A 19,646-nucleotide genomic window follows, 5' to 3' on the forward strand; every position below is an offset into this window, starting at 1 on the left:
ACATGCTAGAGGGCATATCAGACCACACTATAGATGGTTGTGAGTCACCATGTGCTTGCTGGGGATTGAACTCAGGACCTCTGAAAGAGCAGACGGTGTTCTAACCACTGAGAAATCCCTCAAGCCCCTTGAAAATATACTTATTTCCTGATTTCTAAACTTACTAAAAGCTGTTATCTTCATATGGTTCTGGTGTAGAAATAACTGGGAAAGATGTACTTCAACAACCATAAAAGAAACACGTGGCTTGGGTCTGAATTTAGCATTTGAAACTGGGAATGTTACTTTTCTCTATGGAAGTGAAATTATCCAGGTGACTGGCTCATATAGGAGGAAAGTAGCCTCTCACTGGAATGACAAGGAAGACACAGACAAAAATGTATATTTACCAACATTGTATATTAGTATACAAAATCAGTCTGTCACTATGCTTCTGGTACTGGCTGGGTTTGTCAACTTGACACAAGCTAGAGTCATCAGAGGGGAAGGAGCTTCAGTTGAGGAAATGCCTCCATGAGATCCAGCTGTAAGGCATTTTCTCAATTAATGATCAATGGGGAAGGACCCAGCCCACTGTGGGTGGTGTCATCCCTGGGCTGGTGGTCCTGTGTTTTATAAAAAAGCAGGCTGAGCAAGCCAGTAGGAGCAAGCCAATAAGCAGCACCCCTCCATGGCCTCTGCATCAGTTCCTGCCTCCAGGTTCCTGCCCTGTTTGAGTTCCTGTCCTCTCCTGACTTTCTTGGATGATGAATAGGGATGTGGAAGGGTGAGCCCAATAAACCCTTTTCTCCCCAACTTGCTTTTTGGTTACGGTGTTTCATCCATAGCAACAGACGTTTCCTTTCTTACAAAACAAATAAGCACTGTGACACTGATACCCTGCAAATGCCCTATTCTGTCATGGGAAGATTGTAGACACTGAAAACAATACTAGTAATTGAAGTCTAATACAAGGAATCTCTCTGTGTGGCAACATTCCGGGGAGTTGTAGTTTGAACGGAGCAGGCATAAGCAAGGACACAGAGTCATTTCTTGTGGGTGAATATCAAATAGACTTCTCCAATGGCTTCTACCCACTGAATGTCGCGTATGCTTTGACTTGGATTATGCAGTTGGATTCATGGAAATGTTTTTAAATATCCACCAGAGCTACTAAATTAAGTGTGCACATAAGAACTGGTGTGCTGTTGTATATCTACAAATCCCAGCATCCAGGAGGCGGAAGCAGGAACACTGTTACACAGTCGCGGCCAGCCTGGGTTACACGAAAGACTCTGTCTCAAAAACAGAAACACGACAAAATAAAGTGCACTATAAATGCAGATTATCACGTTTCATTCCCTAAACTGGCCATTAAGCCTACACAAAAGGCCAAAAGCTAAAGTGCACTTCTGGGAAATGCACCTCAGTGGGCGTTCGCTTGACCAACATGCTTGAGGTCTTCGATTCAATCCCCAATAGGGTTAAAGTGCTCCCTGGGAATGCCTGAGAGAACTGGGAAATCTAAAAGTATAGGTGTCAGGTTGTCACCTGGTGGAGCATCATCCCATACTTGGTAACACCTCACAGGTCTAGGGAAGGTTCCCCAACAAACAGAACAGTAAAGCACTATTTTTTTTTTTTCTGACAAAGAACCGTTGTGCCCATTCCCACGGGCAGATGGGTTCTTGAAAGGCAGGAAGCAAACACCATATGAATGCTTGCTGAACAGACAGAGCAGTGTATGCAACCTTCCCTGACCAACTGGAGCCTGTCCAGAGTTCTCGATTAAAGCTTCCTGCTCAGCTGTGGCTCCTAAACAATGCAATGACAGTAATCGATTGCCTGTAATGCACATGTGTACACACACACACACAGAGGCATACTTTTTTTGAAAATTCTACTGAAGGGCTAGGAGGGTAGCTCTGTGGTAAGAGTGCTTAGCATCTATAAGGTCATTTTTCAGCACTGGGGGTGACAGTGAGATAAGAGACCACGAGAAAGAAAAAAACAAAACATCTCTTAAAAGTATGAATTCCTTCTGTACACTGTGGCACACGTCTGTGAGCTGAGTATTTGGGAGGTAGAGACCTGAAAATCACTAGTTCAAGACCAGCTTGGGGCTGGGAGGCAAAGACAGACAGATCTTTGTGAATTCAAAGTCCGCCTGGTCTACTCAGTGAGTTCCAGGATAGTCAGGGCTACGTAATGAGACCCTGTTGATAAAGATGGGGGTGGGAGGAGAGTGCAAGCGTGTCTACGCAAACTGACTAGGATGTGTGCAATCCTATTTCATAAATTGCAAACACAATAAAAATCTGAGTCCCCCTAAAGCATTGCACAATTACAAATTCTCCTTACTGACATTTAAGGCCTCTAAAAACAATAACCGTGTTTAATTAGAACTAAGAGTGAGGAAGAAATCTCTAAAGCATTGAAGAAATTATGTTTTAGAGTATGTATGCATGTACATGTACCATACGTATGTGTATGTATGTATGATGTGCACCATATGTATGTGTGGCCAGAAGAAAGGATTGGATCCCCCTGGAACTAGAGTTGGGAAGGGCTGTGGGCCACTAAGCAGATGGTAGGAAACTGAACACAGGTCACTGATAAGAGCAGACAGTGGTATTAACTGATGAGCCATCTCTCTGGCCACTAAAAGAATCTGCAATCTGGAATCAACTTTCTGTTGCCTATCCTGACCTAAGAGAATTAAAAGTATTCCTGGCTCATAACCCAGTGGAGTAGACTTAGCTGTTGCTAAAGTCTGGGTGGGATAAATGGTTTAGAACCTGGGGTGAGGTAGACCAGAAGGCAGCCCACATCTGTTTTGACTTCCCGTAACCCTGTCGATACTTACTGCAGGTTTGCCTGGGAGATCTGTCTGCTGTGTTACACAAAGAACACATCCCTATGTCAGGCCAGAGGGGCTACTTTGATGCTGTGGGTTAAGTTGAAGTAGCAAAGCTTAGCTGAATAACAGAACTAAGAGTTTTCAGTTGTTTATTTTCATGTCTATTTAAAAAAAAAAAAAAAAAAAAAAAAAAAAAAAGGAAACAAGCTTCTTCTGGAAAATATCCGACCAACTAAGACAATTCTCCTCACACCAACATTCAGATCCATCCTATTCCCACTCTGTAGGACCACAAGAGACGTAAGCAAGACACGCCCCCAAAGACTAGACAGGGCTGATGAGATGGCTCAGCAGGTGAAGGTGATTGTTTCCAAGCCAGATGGACTGAGTTCAATCCCCGGAAACCACCTGGTAGATGCAGAGAACAGACTCCTGTACGTTGTCCTCTAACCTCAACACATACGCATGCATGCACACACACACACAACATGCACACACACATGCATACATATGCATATATGTATTACACACACATAAAATAAACGTACTTAAAAAAAGGATTATTTTGACATACGGACAGCCACTATGAATGAATATATTTTAACATTTTAAAATAAGAATTCAGAAATGTGCAATCATATGCAACTACTAACCCCAAGAAAAAATGTAAATGTTTTAACCAGCAGCAACTCAACAACAGTAATAAAAAATAAATAAATAAAGGGGAGTTGCGGGGAGAGTTGGGCATGGTGGCGCATGCCTTTAATCCCAGCACTTAGGAGGCAGAGACAGGTGGATCTCTGAGTTCAGGGGCAGCCTGATCTACAGAGCAGTTCTAGGACAGCCAGGGCTACACAGAGAAACACTGTTTCGAACAACAAAATAGAGAGTTTATTGAGTTATATGTTCAGTTTTCCATGTGCTCCCTAATTTTGTTTCCCAGTCTTCCTACTCTCTTGTTTCAGGGAATACAAATCAAGTTATATGTAAGAGGGACCATATATGCTCAAACAAAGTAAGCTCAAACTAAAGACTCTTCAGTGTTCTGAGGATATCTGACTTCTTGGGGTGGGGGTGGGTCCTCAAAGAGTGTTTCTGTCATGAAGACCAGAGTGTGAAGACTGAGAAAGTGTATCTAAGAAGGAGACTCCACCTCAGCAATTTAAAAAATTCGATTTATTTATTTTTAAATTTTCTGTGGAGTGTGTGTGTGTGTGTGTGTGTGTGTGTGTAAAAGTGGTGTGCAGAAGCTCACTGAGACCAGAAGAGGGCATCAGATCCCCAGGGTCTGGAGTTTCAGACAGTTGTGAGGCAACATGTGTGTGCTAGGAACTAACTCCAGTCTTCTGCAAGAACAGGAAGTGCTCTTAAATACTGAGCCATCTGTCCTAGGGTTTTGTATTTTAAAGCAGCTGGATGTTGTAACATGTACCTGTAATTCTAGCACTTGGGAGGCAGAGGCAGGAGGAGTGTCACAAGTTTACGGTCAACTTTATCTACACAGCAGAGACCCTTATCTCTAAACAAACAAACAAAAACAACACCAAAATAAGCAAATACATAAAATAAAACAAAAATTAGTAACATTCAGAGAAAGCTGCAAAAAATGTCTGTTCCTAAGAAGCTCTAGCAACTTAAAGGACAAAAGAACTCTGTTGTATTTTCCCTTTTAAGAATGAACCCGTTTATCATGTCTCATCCCTTTGTTTCTGTTAGCAACATCCAAGATGCTTCTTAATGAAAGCCAGCCCCCGTGAAAAGTCCAGCATCACCACTTGCTACTTAAAAGCAACTCAGAGTTCACGTGGCTTCCCACATGTGGCTCTCCACATGCATGTTCACACATGTCCGTCTCTTCCTCTCTTCACACCAGTTTCTGCTCTCCATCAGCCCATCGGTAACAGACACTGTGAGCATCTGGTGACCTGTTTGTGTCCGAGGCGGTCCAGGCTCAATGGAGTACTAAGTTGCTTAGAGACGGAATATGTATTCACATGAAGGATCTCAGTGCCAGTAAAATTAAAGGCTACCATATTCTTACTAATAATATAGATGAGCTATCATCTGCATACAATTTGCATAAATCACAAAGCTTAAAAATAAATAACACTATGCCATATGTTCAGTTAAGATGAAACAAAAATATATAAATAACGATCCAGTGTGTAAAGTTAACACACCAACGAAGGCAGTAATGAGTTTTTTTTTTTAATGGGCAGTATCACATGAATTTAAAGAAGGGAATTGGGGTAAAAGAAAATGGTTTTGCTATTATTGCCTGATCATGGCAATGAGAACGAAATGTGGCTTGTGACCGTTTCTGCCAAACCTAGAGGTGTGTGCAGAGCAAACTGCTGGGCCTGCTTATAGGAGACTAAGGTTCTAGCTCAACTCTGTCGTCACCACACACTCCTGTGCCTTGGTTTTTCTACCCGTAATGGTGAAAGCTGGACTAATGGCTAAGATCCCTCTAATGGACACTTCTGGCCAGTCCTTCTCTGAAAAGTACATGCCAGTCCCAACCCATTTCCTTTCACTCTGATAACCACAGTGCGCAAACTAAAGTGTTCACTAACCAGTAATTCTGGTGTGTGTGTTCAAGTGACTTCTTTATTACAATTTATTGAAAAAGCAATATTCTAACTCATACTGTAAACACTTAGCAGTGAGGAGCCTTCACTTTTGCATACCAGCCATCTGGATGGAGTAACATGTCCTAGTGTCTGTTACCCTTACAAGAAGAGATCCAGTGTGACTGTGATTCAAAATGGCGGGGAGTCAGGCCAGAGAACATCTGCCCTGCTTAGAACTGACTTAGCAACACTGGACTAAGACAACAACATTTCTCCTTTAATGACAACCTAGTGACGGCCTGTGAGTATGGCTGTTGTGGCAAAAAGCTAAAGAAGTTATCTTTTCTTCTTCACGAGCTTTGTGGTGTTGAAGAAGAGCTACAGCAGAACTCCGCTTCGAACACGGAACTATCATAGCATGTCTCTCATTGTTTTATGTTAGAAATGCTCTTGGCAATCTGAATCCGCGGACTCTGAGTCGCGGCAATTGACTCTAACTCACCCAACAAAACGCTAAGCGACACAAGGTCTCTCTGTTATTGTGTACTCTTCACAAGTTATTTCAGTAAAATGGGGGCCTAACCAGAAAGAGAAAACACATTTAAGGTTCCATGAAGTAAGAGAAAAGAAATGACAGGCACAAAAAATAAGCCAAGGATAGGATAGAGAAGTGTGCAAAGTTCTTCAAATAATATTTTTGCTTGTCTCTAGTTCCACGATACAGTTTAAATTTGGGCCAACTTTTTAAAGTATTTGTTAAACAGTTCCCACATGTGACATATGTTTCCAGGATACTTCTGACATTGATATGAGAAATTATAAAACATTTAGAAACGAAAATGTTAGTCTCAAAAATAACACTGTTAAGTTCCAAGCTTCTTCTGAATTCGTTAAGACGAAAAAGCATTTGGAAAATAGTGCCTTTCTGCTTTAAAGTGTTCGAATACTGTGCTTAAGAACAGCCTGCAACATTGTAACTGTGCGAGGCAAGATGGAGGGAAGCGAGACAAACAAAACAAGGTCCTAGCGTCTTTCTCTCGTGTCAGTGTCCTGTGTGTGTGGTCCTAGTCCTGACTACTCTGTAAGTAAACTGCTTTATCCCTTCAGCTGAGAAGGATAATGTCACCCTTCCAACAGGAGGACAATGTCATTGCAGTGCCCACCCAGGGAGAAACACATGAATAAGAAGTAGTGTCAACTCTACCAGATGAAGTGTGCACAAGGACTGATTTGCAACACATTAATTCAGGAACTCAGCTGAAAGGCTCCTACTATATCTAGCTGATCTAAACTTGAGCTCGTGGTAGCATTGCACAAAGCTATGGTAGATGAAAGTGATAGGTAATGCCAACAGAACAATCCCACTGACAACACAAACTCCTCCAAGAATTCTTCCAGGCACTGTGATAGGATACATATCTCCATAGCCAACTGTAGTCATAGAGATAATCACCCACCAGCAGGCAGCGGGAATGCTGGCGAAGTCCTTGTTGGATGTTTCCAGGTCCAACCCATGTTCAAGGAGCTGAGAGAGTGCACTAAAGATTGCCATGGCAACACAGATGAAGACAAGTAACATAACCATCTCCCGGTAGCATCGCTTGAGAGTCAAACCCAGTGTCTGCAGACCGATGAAGTGCCGGGCGAGTTTAATCACCCAGAAGATCCGCATCATCCGGAGGACCCTCAAGGTGACCCCAGCCCTCTGGAGTTGAGAGTTCTCGCCTGTAAATACTGTCATTAGCACAGAGATGTAATAGGGTGTGATTGCCAGTAAGTCAATGATGTTCAGGGGTCTCTTGACAAACTCACACTTGTTTTTGGAGACGATGAACCGCACGATGCACTCCGCGGTGAACCAGCCTATGCAGATAGCTTCAATTATCCTGTCAGGAGAACAAAGGGAGGATTGATCACTTTATTTTTAAGCATTTTAATAGCTCTTCGATTCTTCAGATAGTACTACACTGACATATTAATTCAGTCACAGTTCCAGAAAACATGAAGAACAGACAGTGTTAACATCATCAGAACCACCAGGACGTAACGGGACAATAAGTACTCCAGTTTAGGTTATAACTAAATTTCAAAGGGTTCTTATACATTGGCCTACATAAAATATCATTAAAAATGAGTAGGTCCCCCCCCACTCCCCATCATTAGCTCTTGAAAAAACAAACCTGTCCTATTTGGTGGTGTGAATTTAGCTTAAACTGATCTAACCACAAAGTAAGATTTCACACATTCTTTCAGGATAATAGTTCCCAACTGTGAGCTTAGCAGTGAAGGGTGCAACAGAAAGGTTTTGAAAAATGTCCTAAAATGTGATTCTTCCTTACCCTGCAGTAGGCTTGTGTAGGAGACACTGTGGCTGGGAGAAGCTTTTAGGAACTGAATGGATACCCACTGCAGGGAGAACCAGGTCCACTTCCCTCAGCCTGGAAAACAGGTCTCGGTCTCCTGGGCTGGACCAAACCATTACTGTAATCTTCCCCAAAGACCACAACTACTTCGTTTGTTATTTTCATAATGGCTTTTATGTAGCATATAGGTTTATTTAAGATGTATTTATTTTTATCTTAAGTGGATGGGTGTTTGCCTACATGTATATATGTGCACCACATATGTGCAGTACCCACATAGTCCAGAAGAGGGCGTCAGATGCCTGGAACTGGAGTTATAAATAGTTATGAGCCACCATGTGGGTGCTGGGAATTCAACTTGAGTCCTCTGGAAGAGCAGTCAGTGTTCTTAGCACCCAGCCTTTACGGTATAGTTTTAAAATACAGTTTTGTGCAGAGACATTATTTCTCAACTGTTCTATACTGCTGCCCATGTTGAAAATAATTGTTGCAGAGCATCTGAGAGCTAAGGAGCAGGCTCCTTAGAAGAGGCTGCCACCTGAAGGCTTTGGCCAATTCCACCCCAATCTTCACTCTAAGGCTGAAGAAACCCAATCTTAGCATACTGGTTAGGAAGCCTGACTTGGAGAGGCAGCTAATCCAGAGGTAACTATAAACTGATTTAGACATCCTAATTTGAAGTTAAGGTTATCAATGGTACTCCTCACATAATCAAGGCAGTGGGTGGAAGCAGGCAGCCAACACTGTAAAAGGAATCTAAGACCACAGCTGCCTTGGCTGTCACTTGAAAATGAGTGAGTACAACTAACCAGGTTTTTCCTTATTATGAGGCTTTCCAGAGCTACAAACATCAGTTTTATTTTATATATTTTTTTAAAATTTTTTATTGGATATTTTATTTACATTTTAGATTTTATCCCCTTACTCCATCCCCTCCCCGCCCAGGAACCCCCTATCCCATCCCCCCTCTTCCTGCTTCTATGAGGATGTGCCTACCCCCCTCCCACCTCCCCACCCTCAATTCCCCCCCTTCCCCCCCCCGCCCGCCACTGGGCATCCAGCCTTCATGGGACCAAGGACCTCCTCTCCCACCTATGCCCGACAAGGTCATCTTCCCCTACATATACAGATGGAGCCATGGGTCCCTCCCTATGTGCTCCCAGGCTGGTGGTTTAGACCCTGGGGAGCTCTGGTTGGTTGGTACTGTTGCTCTCCTCATGGGGCCACAAACCCTTTCAGCTCCTTCAGTCTTCTAACTCCTCCATTGGAACCCTTGATCAGATCAATGGTTAGCCATGAGCATCTGCCTCTGAATATGTCAGACTCTGGCAGACCTCTAAGGAGACAGCTATATCAGGCTCCTGTCAGCATGTACTTCCTGACATCCACATCAGCTTCTACCTTTGGTGACTGTACATGGGATGGATACCCAGGTGGAATGATCTCCAGACTGCCCCTCCTTCAGTTTCTGTCCCACACTTGGTCTCCATATTTGCTCCCTTGAGTATTTTGTTACTCCTTCTAAGAAGGACCGAAGCACCCACACTTGGTCTTCCTTCTTCATGAGCTTCATGTGCTCTGTGAGTTGAATCTTGGGTATTTCAAGCTTCTGGGCTAATATCTGCTTATCAGTGAGTAAATGCCATGTGTGTTCTTTTGTGACTGGGTTACCTCACTCAGGATGGTATTTTCTAGTTCCATCCATATTCACGTGGTTCAAAGCTGGTCAAGTGCGCCAGCACATGTCTGCAGTCTCAGCATTTGGAGGTGGACGCAAGATCAGGAATTCAGGACTAGCCTCTGCCTCATAGCAAGTTAGAACCATACCCCCAACACAGGAAACCATACCCCCAAACAAAAACACAAAAGACTACAGAAAGGAAAATCTCAGCCAGGCATGGTGATGCATGCCCATAGGCCCCACAGCCATGGTGGTGGTGGTGATGATGATGATGATGATGTGTGTGTGTGTGTGTGTGTGTGTGTGTGTGTGTATACTCTACAGTCATGGTAATGTGTGTATGTGTAGACCCTGCAGCCATGGTGGTGTGTGTGTGTGTGTGTGTACTCTGCAGTCATGGTAATGTGTGTATGTGTAGACCCTGCAGCCATGGTGGTGTGTGTGTGTGTGTGTGTGTGTGTGTACTCTGCAGTCATGGTAATGTGTGTATGTGTAGACCCTGCAGTCATGGTGGTGTGTGTGTGTGTGTGTGTGTGTGTGTGTGTAGACTCTGCAGTCATGGTGATGTATGTGTAGACCCCGCAACCATGGTGGTGTGTGTGTGTGTGTGTGTGTGTGTGTAGACTCTGCAGTCATGGTGATATGTGTATGTGTAGACCCCGCAGCCATGGTTATATGTGTGTGCAGACCCCACAGTGTGGAGGCTGATGGAGAATCACTATAGCTCACAAGTTAGGGACCAGCCACAGGAAGACTCTCAAGACAGATTCTCATCCTGTTTCCAAGCCACCCCAGTTACCGTCCCGGGCGGCAAGAAATAAAGCAGTTTCTTATGACTTCTTACGGAGTTATTTTATGTACAATATAAACAAATAATCTCTGCAGTGTGTGTGTCCCCAGCATCTCTTGGGGATCATTTCTTTTTGATCCATGAAAAAAGTTTTCCCAATGAGAGTATGGGCAGGGCACATGTATACATGGGGGGGAGGTCTGTGCATTCACAAATAATGGGGGGCTGTGTTTACATATATTACTCTCTACCTATATTCCCTTGAGACACCATCTCTTGATGAACATAGAGCAAAGCCAAAGGCCAGCAAGCCCCCCTTAATCCTTCTGTTTCTGCCCACCCTTCAGAAGTAGAATTGTGTGTGTGTGTGTGTGTGTGTGTGTGTGTGTGTGTGTGTGTGCACGCACCTCCACAGCTATGATCAGCTTTTTACATGTGTGTTGGGGATCTGAATTCAGGTCCCCATGCTTTCACAGAGAATGAGCTGACCAGTAGTTCTCAACCTGTGGGTCAAGACCCCTCTCCCAGGGGTGGCATATCAGACACCCTACATATCAGATGTTTACATTACGATTTATCACTGTAGCAAAGTTACAGTTTTGAAGTAGCAATGAAGTGATTTTGATTGGGAGTCACCACAGCACGAGGGACTGTAGTAAAGGTCACAGCCTCAGAAGGCTGAGGACGACTGTGCTAAACCATCTCCCCTGCACCCGACCTTTCTCATTTCCTGTCAGGCGTGATGGCATATGCAGGAAATGCATGTTGAGACCTTGCCTCCAAAATAAAATAAATACATAAATGAATAAATAGATAAGTAAATAAATGGAGGAGGGAAGGTGGAGAGAAAAAGGAGAAGGGTGGGCCGGGGAGGGACGGGAGGCACACACGCCAGGGAAAGAGCAAGCTGGGCACACTAATGTCAGCAATTGGGAGGCTGAAGGTTCAGGAAGGAGTCCACGGGCTAGCTATCTTAAAAGCAAAACAAACTTAAACATTTTTACAAAGCTTCCTTAAACGTGTCCCTGGAATGCCTGAATGTCTGTATCTGACCACCTCTGGCAGTCCACTCCACCATGCAGTGTCTAATCCCTGGCTCCCAAAACAAGTTTTGGGTTTGGGCAGGCTCTCACGGCTGGCTTCAAATGCATAGCAATCTTGTCTCGGCTTCCTTAGTCCTGTGATTACAAGTAGCGGTTACTAGGCCCAGCTAAGTATCTCTGCTTCTACATCAGCTCACATATTTGCAAATATAACTGTAGGTTAAATCCTAGACTTGGGAGAAATTTTTGCTAGATCTTGCCCAACTATTCCCACAGAGACCATATTAACCTCTCCTCTCACCAGTAGCATGGACAGTCCCACAGCAACCCAAAGTGAAGCAGATGGAGTCCGGAGATCTCTGCCAGGCTCACACAGAAGCCACAGCCTTGTCTGAAAGGATGCTGAGAATATTTTCATGTGCTAACAGTCTGTTCCATGGCCTATGCCACTCGCTCCAGGCCTTTAATCTATTTGCATACATGATAGAGATACCTCAGGGTACACAGACTGTCAGATTAGGTCTGTTTACTTCTCAGTCTTGGAAAACTGTCCAGAGGCTTCGCCTATAAATCTGTTGTAGGCGACAACAAGCTCCATGGCCTGTGGTCTAAATACTTCCGGCAGTCTTTCTTTCTTTCTTTTTTTTTTTTTTTTTTTTTGTATGACATTTTTGAATTGTTGGAAGAAAAAAACAAAAGAATTAGATTCCATGACATGTATTAATGCTTTTTTCATGCTACACTGGCCAAGCCGAGTGGTCATGACAGAAGTAATGTGGCTCTGTAAGGTCCAGCCTAGGCACTAGGACCTTGATGGTCTCTTTTGGGTAAGTGACAGTGTTTTCAGCCCACCACACACAGTCACCAGAGCAGTATAAGTAACCTAATGTTCTGGTGAGGCAGCCAAGCAGATGACATCACAGCGGGGCCCATAATTTCTCTACTGTGGGTCTGTTGGACTATGGACTTCTGCCTTGACCAGAGCATCCTTGTCCTCACCAGACAAACAGAAGCTGAGGCCATGAAGGCTGCAGTAAATCTGGGGGCTTAGAAAACTGGGCAGGTTATAAATCTCGGAAGAGATGAGAATTCCAAAGTATAGTTTAAAAGATACTGTTTGAACAAGTATACCATTAACATCACGTCTACCTGGTTACAGTCCTAAAATGTCCCACCCGTTCATATTTCTAGACTCCTTGCGGCTGGGCAAGGTCATGTGACCTGTTCTAACCAATAGGCGACAAGGACTCAGTGTAGCGGTGTGGGTGTATGCTCCTGCCCTGCTGTGGTAGCCTGGGAGCCATGAACTCTGAATGGTCCTGTGCAGGCTGGCTGGCCCTTTACCAGCTCTACTCTGTCTCTCCTGTGCATTGTAGAGCATAGGCACATCCCACCTGACCCAGACTGGACACTGCACATGATCAATTACTAAACCTTTGCTTTGCCAAACCTCTGGGACCTCAACCTTGCTTGTTATCCTAAGTCTCCAATAAATCAAGTGACTCCAGTAACCCGTGCACTCAGAAGGAACTGCAGGAAGACACTGTAGTACCGTCTAACTATCTGTATCCGAGGAACCAGAAACCAGAAATGTTCAAGAATCTGAAATTTTTGGAGCGTTGACATGATGCTCAACATGGAAAATCCCACACCTGACCTCATGGAACAGGTCACAGTGAAAACAAGGAGCACTAAAAGTACTGCATAAGATCACCTCAGGCTATGTGCATGGGATACATAGGAAATACAAGTGAATTTTGGGTTGACTTTGGATAACCTATTACAAGTAGGGAGATAACACGAAATCTGAAATCTCAACCATTTCTGGTCTTGAGCATTTTGGATAAAGGATAAACTAAATGGACTGTGTCTTCTCCCACCAGAGATAAGCAGGGCGCTGTGCTTGACAGCAAGAAGCCTTCTCCTTTGATGGGTGAGCCTCATCCACCAAGTACCAGTGTGTGGATGGTCCTGGGGCCCCATCAGCTCTAAAATCCTAAGATCTATTACTTTCAGAAGAACAAAATTCTTAATTGTGCCCAAAGAACCAGAACACTTTCTGACTAATTATTTCCACCAGAAGCAAAGGTTGCTGAGATAAAAACGAAGGAAATTCAAATGATGTGGAATAATCTCTCAGTAAGGGAATTCAAAGAGGCAAGCTTGTCTGTAATGAGGTCCTGGGGCTCCATTGCCTGCCCCCCAAGTCAGATGAATTCTCTCTAGATTCACTCTGAAGGGATGAATCAACCAGGAACCCCAAGCTCCAAAGACTATGCCAAGGCAACCTCCATCAACAAACACCTGAAGCCTGCCAAAATCCCCCAGCTTCCAAAGGCTTCCAAACAGCTCTCACCAACACACCAACTGTGGGGAAAGTCGGCGCTGTTTGCTGAGCATGGTGGCAAACAATGACGCACTTCTGAATGCTGCGTCCATCAAATGCAAACAGAACTGAGATGCTACTGGGGAAATGTATGCCCTAGAAGCCTGTTCTAACTGTGTTGCTAATAAAAAACATCTCCAACTTACCTTTCAGTTGGGTACTGATCTAAACACTGTACAGTCATCTTGAGTAATCCTTTCCAGAAGTCTGGGACTTCTGCCTATATTTCTCCTATATCCCTATTAGGGATGACAAAACCAACACTGGCAGATTAACCATGTCTTCCAACACCACACCATCAGGGGCTGCAGTGGCACAGGCAACAGAGCCCAGACCTACAGGCCTTTAGAGCTGTATGAACATCTGATAACACTAATGATTTTTTATGACAGTGTCCACTGTTAATATAAATGGTTTGTTTCTATATCTTCATTTCTATGGTTTGGGTTTCTATTGCCTAAGACCAAGCCATATTGTCTATACATACACCATGACCAAAATAAAAAGTTGGGGAGGAAAGGGTTCATCAGCAAAGGAAGTCGGACAGGAACTCAAGTAGGCAGGAACCTGGAGGCAGGAGCCAATGCAGAGGCTACAGAGTACTGCTTACTGGCTTGCTCCCCATGGCTTGCTCAGCCTGCTTTCTTATAGAACCCAGGACCACCAGCCCAGGGATGACACCACCCACAATGGGCTGGGCTCTCCCTCATTGACTACCAATCGAGAAAACACCCTACAGCTGGATCTCTTTGAGGCGGTTCCTCAACTGAGGCTCCTTTCTCTCTGATGACTGTAAGTTGTGCCAAGTTAACACACAAAACCAAGCCACACATGGCTTCTCAGCTCATTAGCAGTTTGTTATCTCAAGAGAGGGGCCTCGATGAGAGGAGAAGAACGGGCCACTCCTCTGTCTCCGCCTCTACCACGTAGAGAGGAAGTCTGAAAGTCTCTGATATACTGGGCCTATGTTTTTGTAATTCCCTGCTGAAAACTCTTGAGACAAGTAAAGGTCTGTCTGATACTCTGTAACAGTAGGAGAAAGTGGACTGCCAGTTACAGCATACAGTCTTCCTCCCTTAGGTCCTGGAGGACCTTACTCACTACCTGCATACAGCAGCCATTACCAGTCGCTGGTCCATCTGTCATGACAGAAGGCACTTCTGGGAACGACTCAGAGGCTCTCTTAAGGAAAGAAAATGCTAATTTAATCAGAACCTGTCTCCAACCTATTAGGGAACAAAGACCACTGCCTATGCGAGTCAAGGCCTATGGTTCTCTCTCCATCCTCTCCCCGAAGCATTTTATTACCCAAACCTTCTAAACATATAAAATTCAAGCAGATTTATCAAAGTTTTACTTACATATCTGCGTGTTGATTTTGGCAGCCTTGCACACACCAGGCAAGCATTCTAACGCTCAGCTCAAGGTTCAATGACTATTGTAAATATGGTCAGGTTGCTTATTGCCAATTCCCTAACTAGTCATTAATCTCTTACAGTTTTTGGTTGTGAGCCTGACCTTTAAGGGCTGAGCCATCTCTCCAGCCCATTTTTAAGTTTTCCCAGTTTTTTTTTTTTAAATAAGTAAATTATTTTATTTACTTACATTTCAAATGTTGCACCCTTCCTGGTCCCCCTCCCTGAGCTCTTCACCCCCTTGTGGCCCCCTGCCTCTGAGAGGATGCTCCCAACCTAAGGAGTCTGGGCTAGTCTCATTTTTAATGCAGTTCAATTGCAGATATCAATTCACTCCCCCAACCCCTAAAACTCCGAGTGTACTGGAGTTAGTAGTTTTTTTTCTTTTAATATAAACTTCATTCAGTGAAATGCTCGCACTTTAAGCTACATTCACCGGGTTCTGACAAACGTTTAACCTAAACCCCTATGGAGTCGGAGCTTTCGTGTCACCCAGCTCTGCATGACCCTTTCCTCCGTGTCCTGCCTTCATTTCCCACGCCCATCAGACACAGTGCGAGCACACAGCAGGTGCTTGTCCAGCACAGTTGAAGTGACTCTGATGGAGGTGAAGGCCTGGCACGGCTACCCCACAGCAGGAATGGGACTGTAAAACGGGGCATCTACTATGTGAAAGAAAAGTAAAAGAAGTAGCAACTTCGCCTCTATGAAAGGCTAAAGAAAGGGCGATACAGACACACAGGAGTATCGCTCAGCTTTGTGTGCACGTGTGTAGAAGAGTTCAGCGTCAGGTCTCCCTGTGTCACTAGTCACCTTGTTCTGTGAAGCAGGGTCTCTCACTGAACCTAGGGCTTGCCATTTCATCTACACTGACTGACCAGGGAGCCCCAGGGTCTGCCTGCCCCAGCCCTACACCAAGTGCTGGGGTCAGAGATAACACAACACTGTGCTCAGCCCTTACATGGCTGCCAGAGATCTGAATTCAAATTCTCATGCTTGTACGGCAAGACCTGTACCTACAGAGCCACCTCTCTAGCCTTGCCCTGCTTTTAAAGGGAAGGAAAATTCTATTGCACCAGCTATACCTTTGCTATACGCAAACCTTTGGCACTTTAAGCTAAGTAAGAATAAGCCAACCCCTCTGTGGTGGGTTGAATATGCTTGGCCCATGGGATGTGGCGCTATTAGGAGGTGTGGCCTTGCTGGAGAAGGTGTGGCCTTGCTGGAGGAACTGTGTCACTATGTGGGTGGGCTTTGAGGGCTCCTAGGCTCAGGCTCTGCCCAGTGTGGAAATGCTATCTCTTTTTGGCTGCCTTCTGATCGAGATGTAAAACTCTCGGCATGTCTGCCTGCACACTGCCATGCTTCCCACTGTGATGGCAATGGACAGAACTTCCAATTAGATGTTTGCCTTTATAAGAGTTGCCATGGTCGTGGTGTCTCTTCACAGCAATGAAACCTTAAGACACCCACAAAGATAAATGCTATGTGATTCTGTTGATATGAGGGATCTAAATAGTTAATTTAAAACAGAAAGTGGAATTATGGGTAGCAGGGGCTGGGGAATTCTTTGATAGGTATATAGTTTCAGATTTATAGGTTGATAAAGTACCGAACGTCTATTTTATAACAATGAGACTACTTAGCACCACTCAACTGTACACTTAAAAATGTCTTATAAAAAGTAAAATGTGATATGTGGGCTTTTAAAACCACAATTAAGAAAAAATACATGGGCAGTAATGGGATTCCAGTCCATACCCATCACTTAACCTGCAGCCTTAACCTGGCTCCTCTTACTGCAAAGCCACACCACCTTCCAGAGTGAGACAAAAAATGGTGTCAAATTGCCATTAGTTAGTTCATATTACATTACCTCAAAAAAGTGTTGTTGTTGTTTCTTTTTAGTACAAGAAGCAGAACCTGAATAAAACTCAGTATGACAAAGCACCTAGAAAAAGTGGGCAGCTAGGTGGGGACATGGCTCAATAGTAAGAAGTTCTTAACACACACAGGACAAGAAGCCTGAAAAATAAGAGCCCAGAACATGCCTTGGTACATAGTAGATGCTCAATAAACTGTGGCTCTCGTGAACTCATTACAATTCCTACCATCTTGTCCCTTGGCCATTCACAATTGTTTCTTTACTCACAAAAGATCATTTTAATGTTTTCCTGAGTGCAAAGAGAAGGGGCCACAGCTTCCTGCCTGAAACTCACCTGAACTGTCACTGCGTTGGTCTCAGGAGATGGTCCTTTAGGAGGGATATGTGATTAGGGCACTACCTTTGTAAATAGATTAATACCAATAGTGGCAGAAAGTAGAAAATAACAGAGAAAAATCTCTGGGCTCTACACATCTGTGGAGGGGTGCACACCTACACACACACACACACACACACACACACACACACACACACACAGAGTTCTTCAAAGCACACACAAAGCTGAATAGCAACCATCACAAGAGTGGGTTCAGCTCTTTGGAAGTATGCCCTATTTTTTTCTTTGCCCTCTGTCTCGCAATGCCTGGTGGGAAAATGCAGCATGAACCAATACCCTGACTACATGTGGACCCCTCACTCTTGACTTGAGGCTCCAGAGTTGGAAGCTAATATGTTTTGTTCATTACTAACTGCCTAGTCCATGCTCTCCTGCAACAGCAGTACAAAGCAGACTGAGACGGAATTCTTTGAAGGCTTTGGCATATATTCTTACACACTGATAGCTGCAGCATGACTTCTTCAAATGACTTACAGGAGCAGTTGGCAAGTGCTCGCAAGCTGAACACTGCACAGGAGTACCAGCCACCCACTCAGGGATTCATCCTACACACGCGCCCACACACTTCCAAGAACATGTATGATGAGAGTCGTTACTTACAATACCCGAGGAGAAAGGATATATAAAAATGTCTACCTGCAGGAGACGGATTATGTAAGTATATTTCTAAAAGTTATTGTTGGTTCGAACCGTGTGAAATTATCAAATAAATACCCAGTTTTATATCATGCAGTCATGAGTAGGTGCCTTGCCTTATACCATGTAGTCACAAGGAGGGGAAGAATATACCACTGGATGCTGACATAGGATACTCCTCAAGATGCAGTTATGTGAGGTACAGAACATCACAAATAACACACTACAAGTGTGTGCGTGGGTGTGCACTGGAAACATACTCAAAAGCCAGGCATGTTGGCACATGCCTTAATCCAAGCACTCTGGAGGGCTGAAGCAGGAGGATGGTGACTTTGAGACCAGCCTAAGCTATACAGTGAGACCCAGTCTCAGAGACGGAGGGAGGGAGGGAGGGAGGGAAAAGCAGAGGGGGAAAGGGAGGTGGAGGGAGAGAGAGAAATGTAACAACAGTGTCCCCAAAGGGCAACCCTCAAGCCCAGTGCGCAGTGGAAACTCTTTCTGCTCTATTCTTCTTTACCACTAAATGCTTTACCAGGTGCACACATTATTTTTCCAATTTTAAAGCACTTTCAAAAAGAAAAAGCACGGCCAAATAGAAAAGCAATCATCATGATCGAGTTGTCCGCAGGTTGAATAAACTGAGACAACCCTAGGAGAGCCATAAAAGGGAGGTTGTCCCACCATCCCCAGCTCTGAATAACATGTGAGGTATTTCCAGTCTCTGTCTGTCTGTCTCTGTCTCTCTCTGTCTCTCTCTCTCTGTCTCTCTCTCTCTGTCTCTCTCTCTCTGTCTCTCTCTCTCGTTTCAAGGCAGGGTTTTTGTTTTGTTTTGTTTTACTCTGTGTAGCCTTGGCTGTCCTAGAACTCACTCTGTAGACCAGGCTGGTCTTGAACTCAGAGATCTGTCTGTCCTCTGCCTCCTAAGTGCTGGGATTCAAGGTGTGTGCCACGGTCACCACCTGGCTTCCAATCAGATTTTTGACAGGCAGGTGTAGTGTAATAGAATACAGTGTAATAAAATTTTCCAGCCAATACCTCACCAGTATCTGCCATATTACCTAGTGTCTTTCCTATGTCTTGTGTTTCCTTTGTCACAATCAGTTAAGTGAAGATAGATTCTTCTACACTCAACTTTTTTCCTGACTTTACCTTAAATGAAAAGAAAATCAAATCAAACATCTGCATCAGTTATCTCTGGATCCACATTAATGGGAATATGGATAAATAGATGAGCACATCCCAGAAGGCAAACTACTTTTCTCTAGGTGTGTATGTATTAGTTCATTTAATTCTGACAGCAAATGTAGGTGGCAGGTTTAGTTTTTATCCCCACCCAGAGATGAGAAAACTCAAGCAAAGGGAAGCATCCCTCCCTGCCACAACAGATCACCATGACCTCGTCCAGGATGTCACATACTACAGCCTAGCAGAATTTGTGTTTTCTTTTTTGTTACTTTTTCAGTTATGTTTATTTTATGTGTATGAGTGTTTTGTCTGACTGTATGTCTGTTCACCTAGTAGCCTCTGAGTTCAGAAGAGGAGGTCAGATTCTCTGTAACTGGAGTTACAGATGGTTGTGCGCTGCCATGTGGGTGCTGGGAATCTAGCCCAGGTCCTCTGTTAGAGCAGCCAGTGTTC

General features: G+C 44.2%; 1 protein-coding gene across 1 annotated transcript in view; it reads right to left on the reverse strand.

Moving 5' to 3' along the window:
* Nucleotides 1-3,426: 3,426 nt before the first annotated feature.
* Kcng3 (potassium voltage-gated channel modifier subfamily G member 3) overlaps nucleotides 3,427-19,646 on the reverse strand; it is a 42,432-nt gene continuing 26,212 nt past the window's right edge. Inside the window, exon 2 of the mRNA XM_034514541.2 lies at nucleotides 3,427-7,298. Within this exon, the coding sequence (XP_034370432.1) occupies nucleotides 6,653-7,298 (646 nt within the window). The 3' untranslated portion in view covers nucleotides 3,427-6,652. The remainder of the gene's footprint in view (nucleotides 7,299-19,646) is intronic.

This window comes from Arvicanthis niloticus, chromosome 11 (assembly GCF_011762505.2).
Source record: "Arvicanthis niloticus isolate mArvNil1 chromosome 11, mArvNil1.pat.X, whole genome shotgun sequence".
NCBI classification, from domain to species: Eukaryota; Metazoa; Chordata; class Mammalia; order Rodentia; family Muridae; genus Arvicanthis; species Arvicanthis niloticus.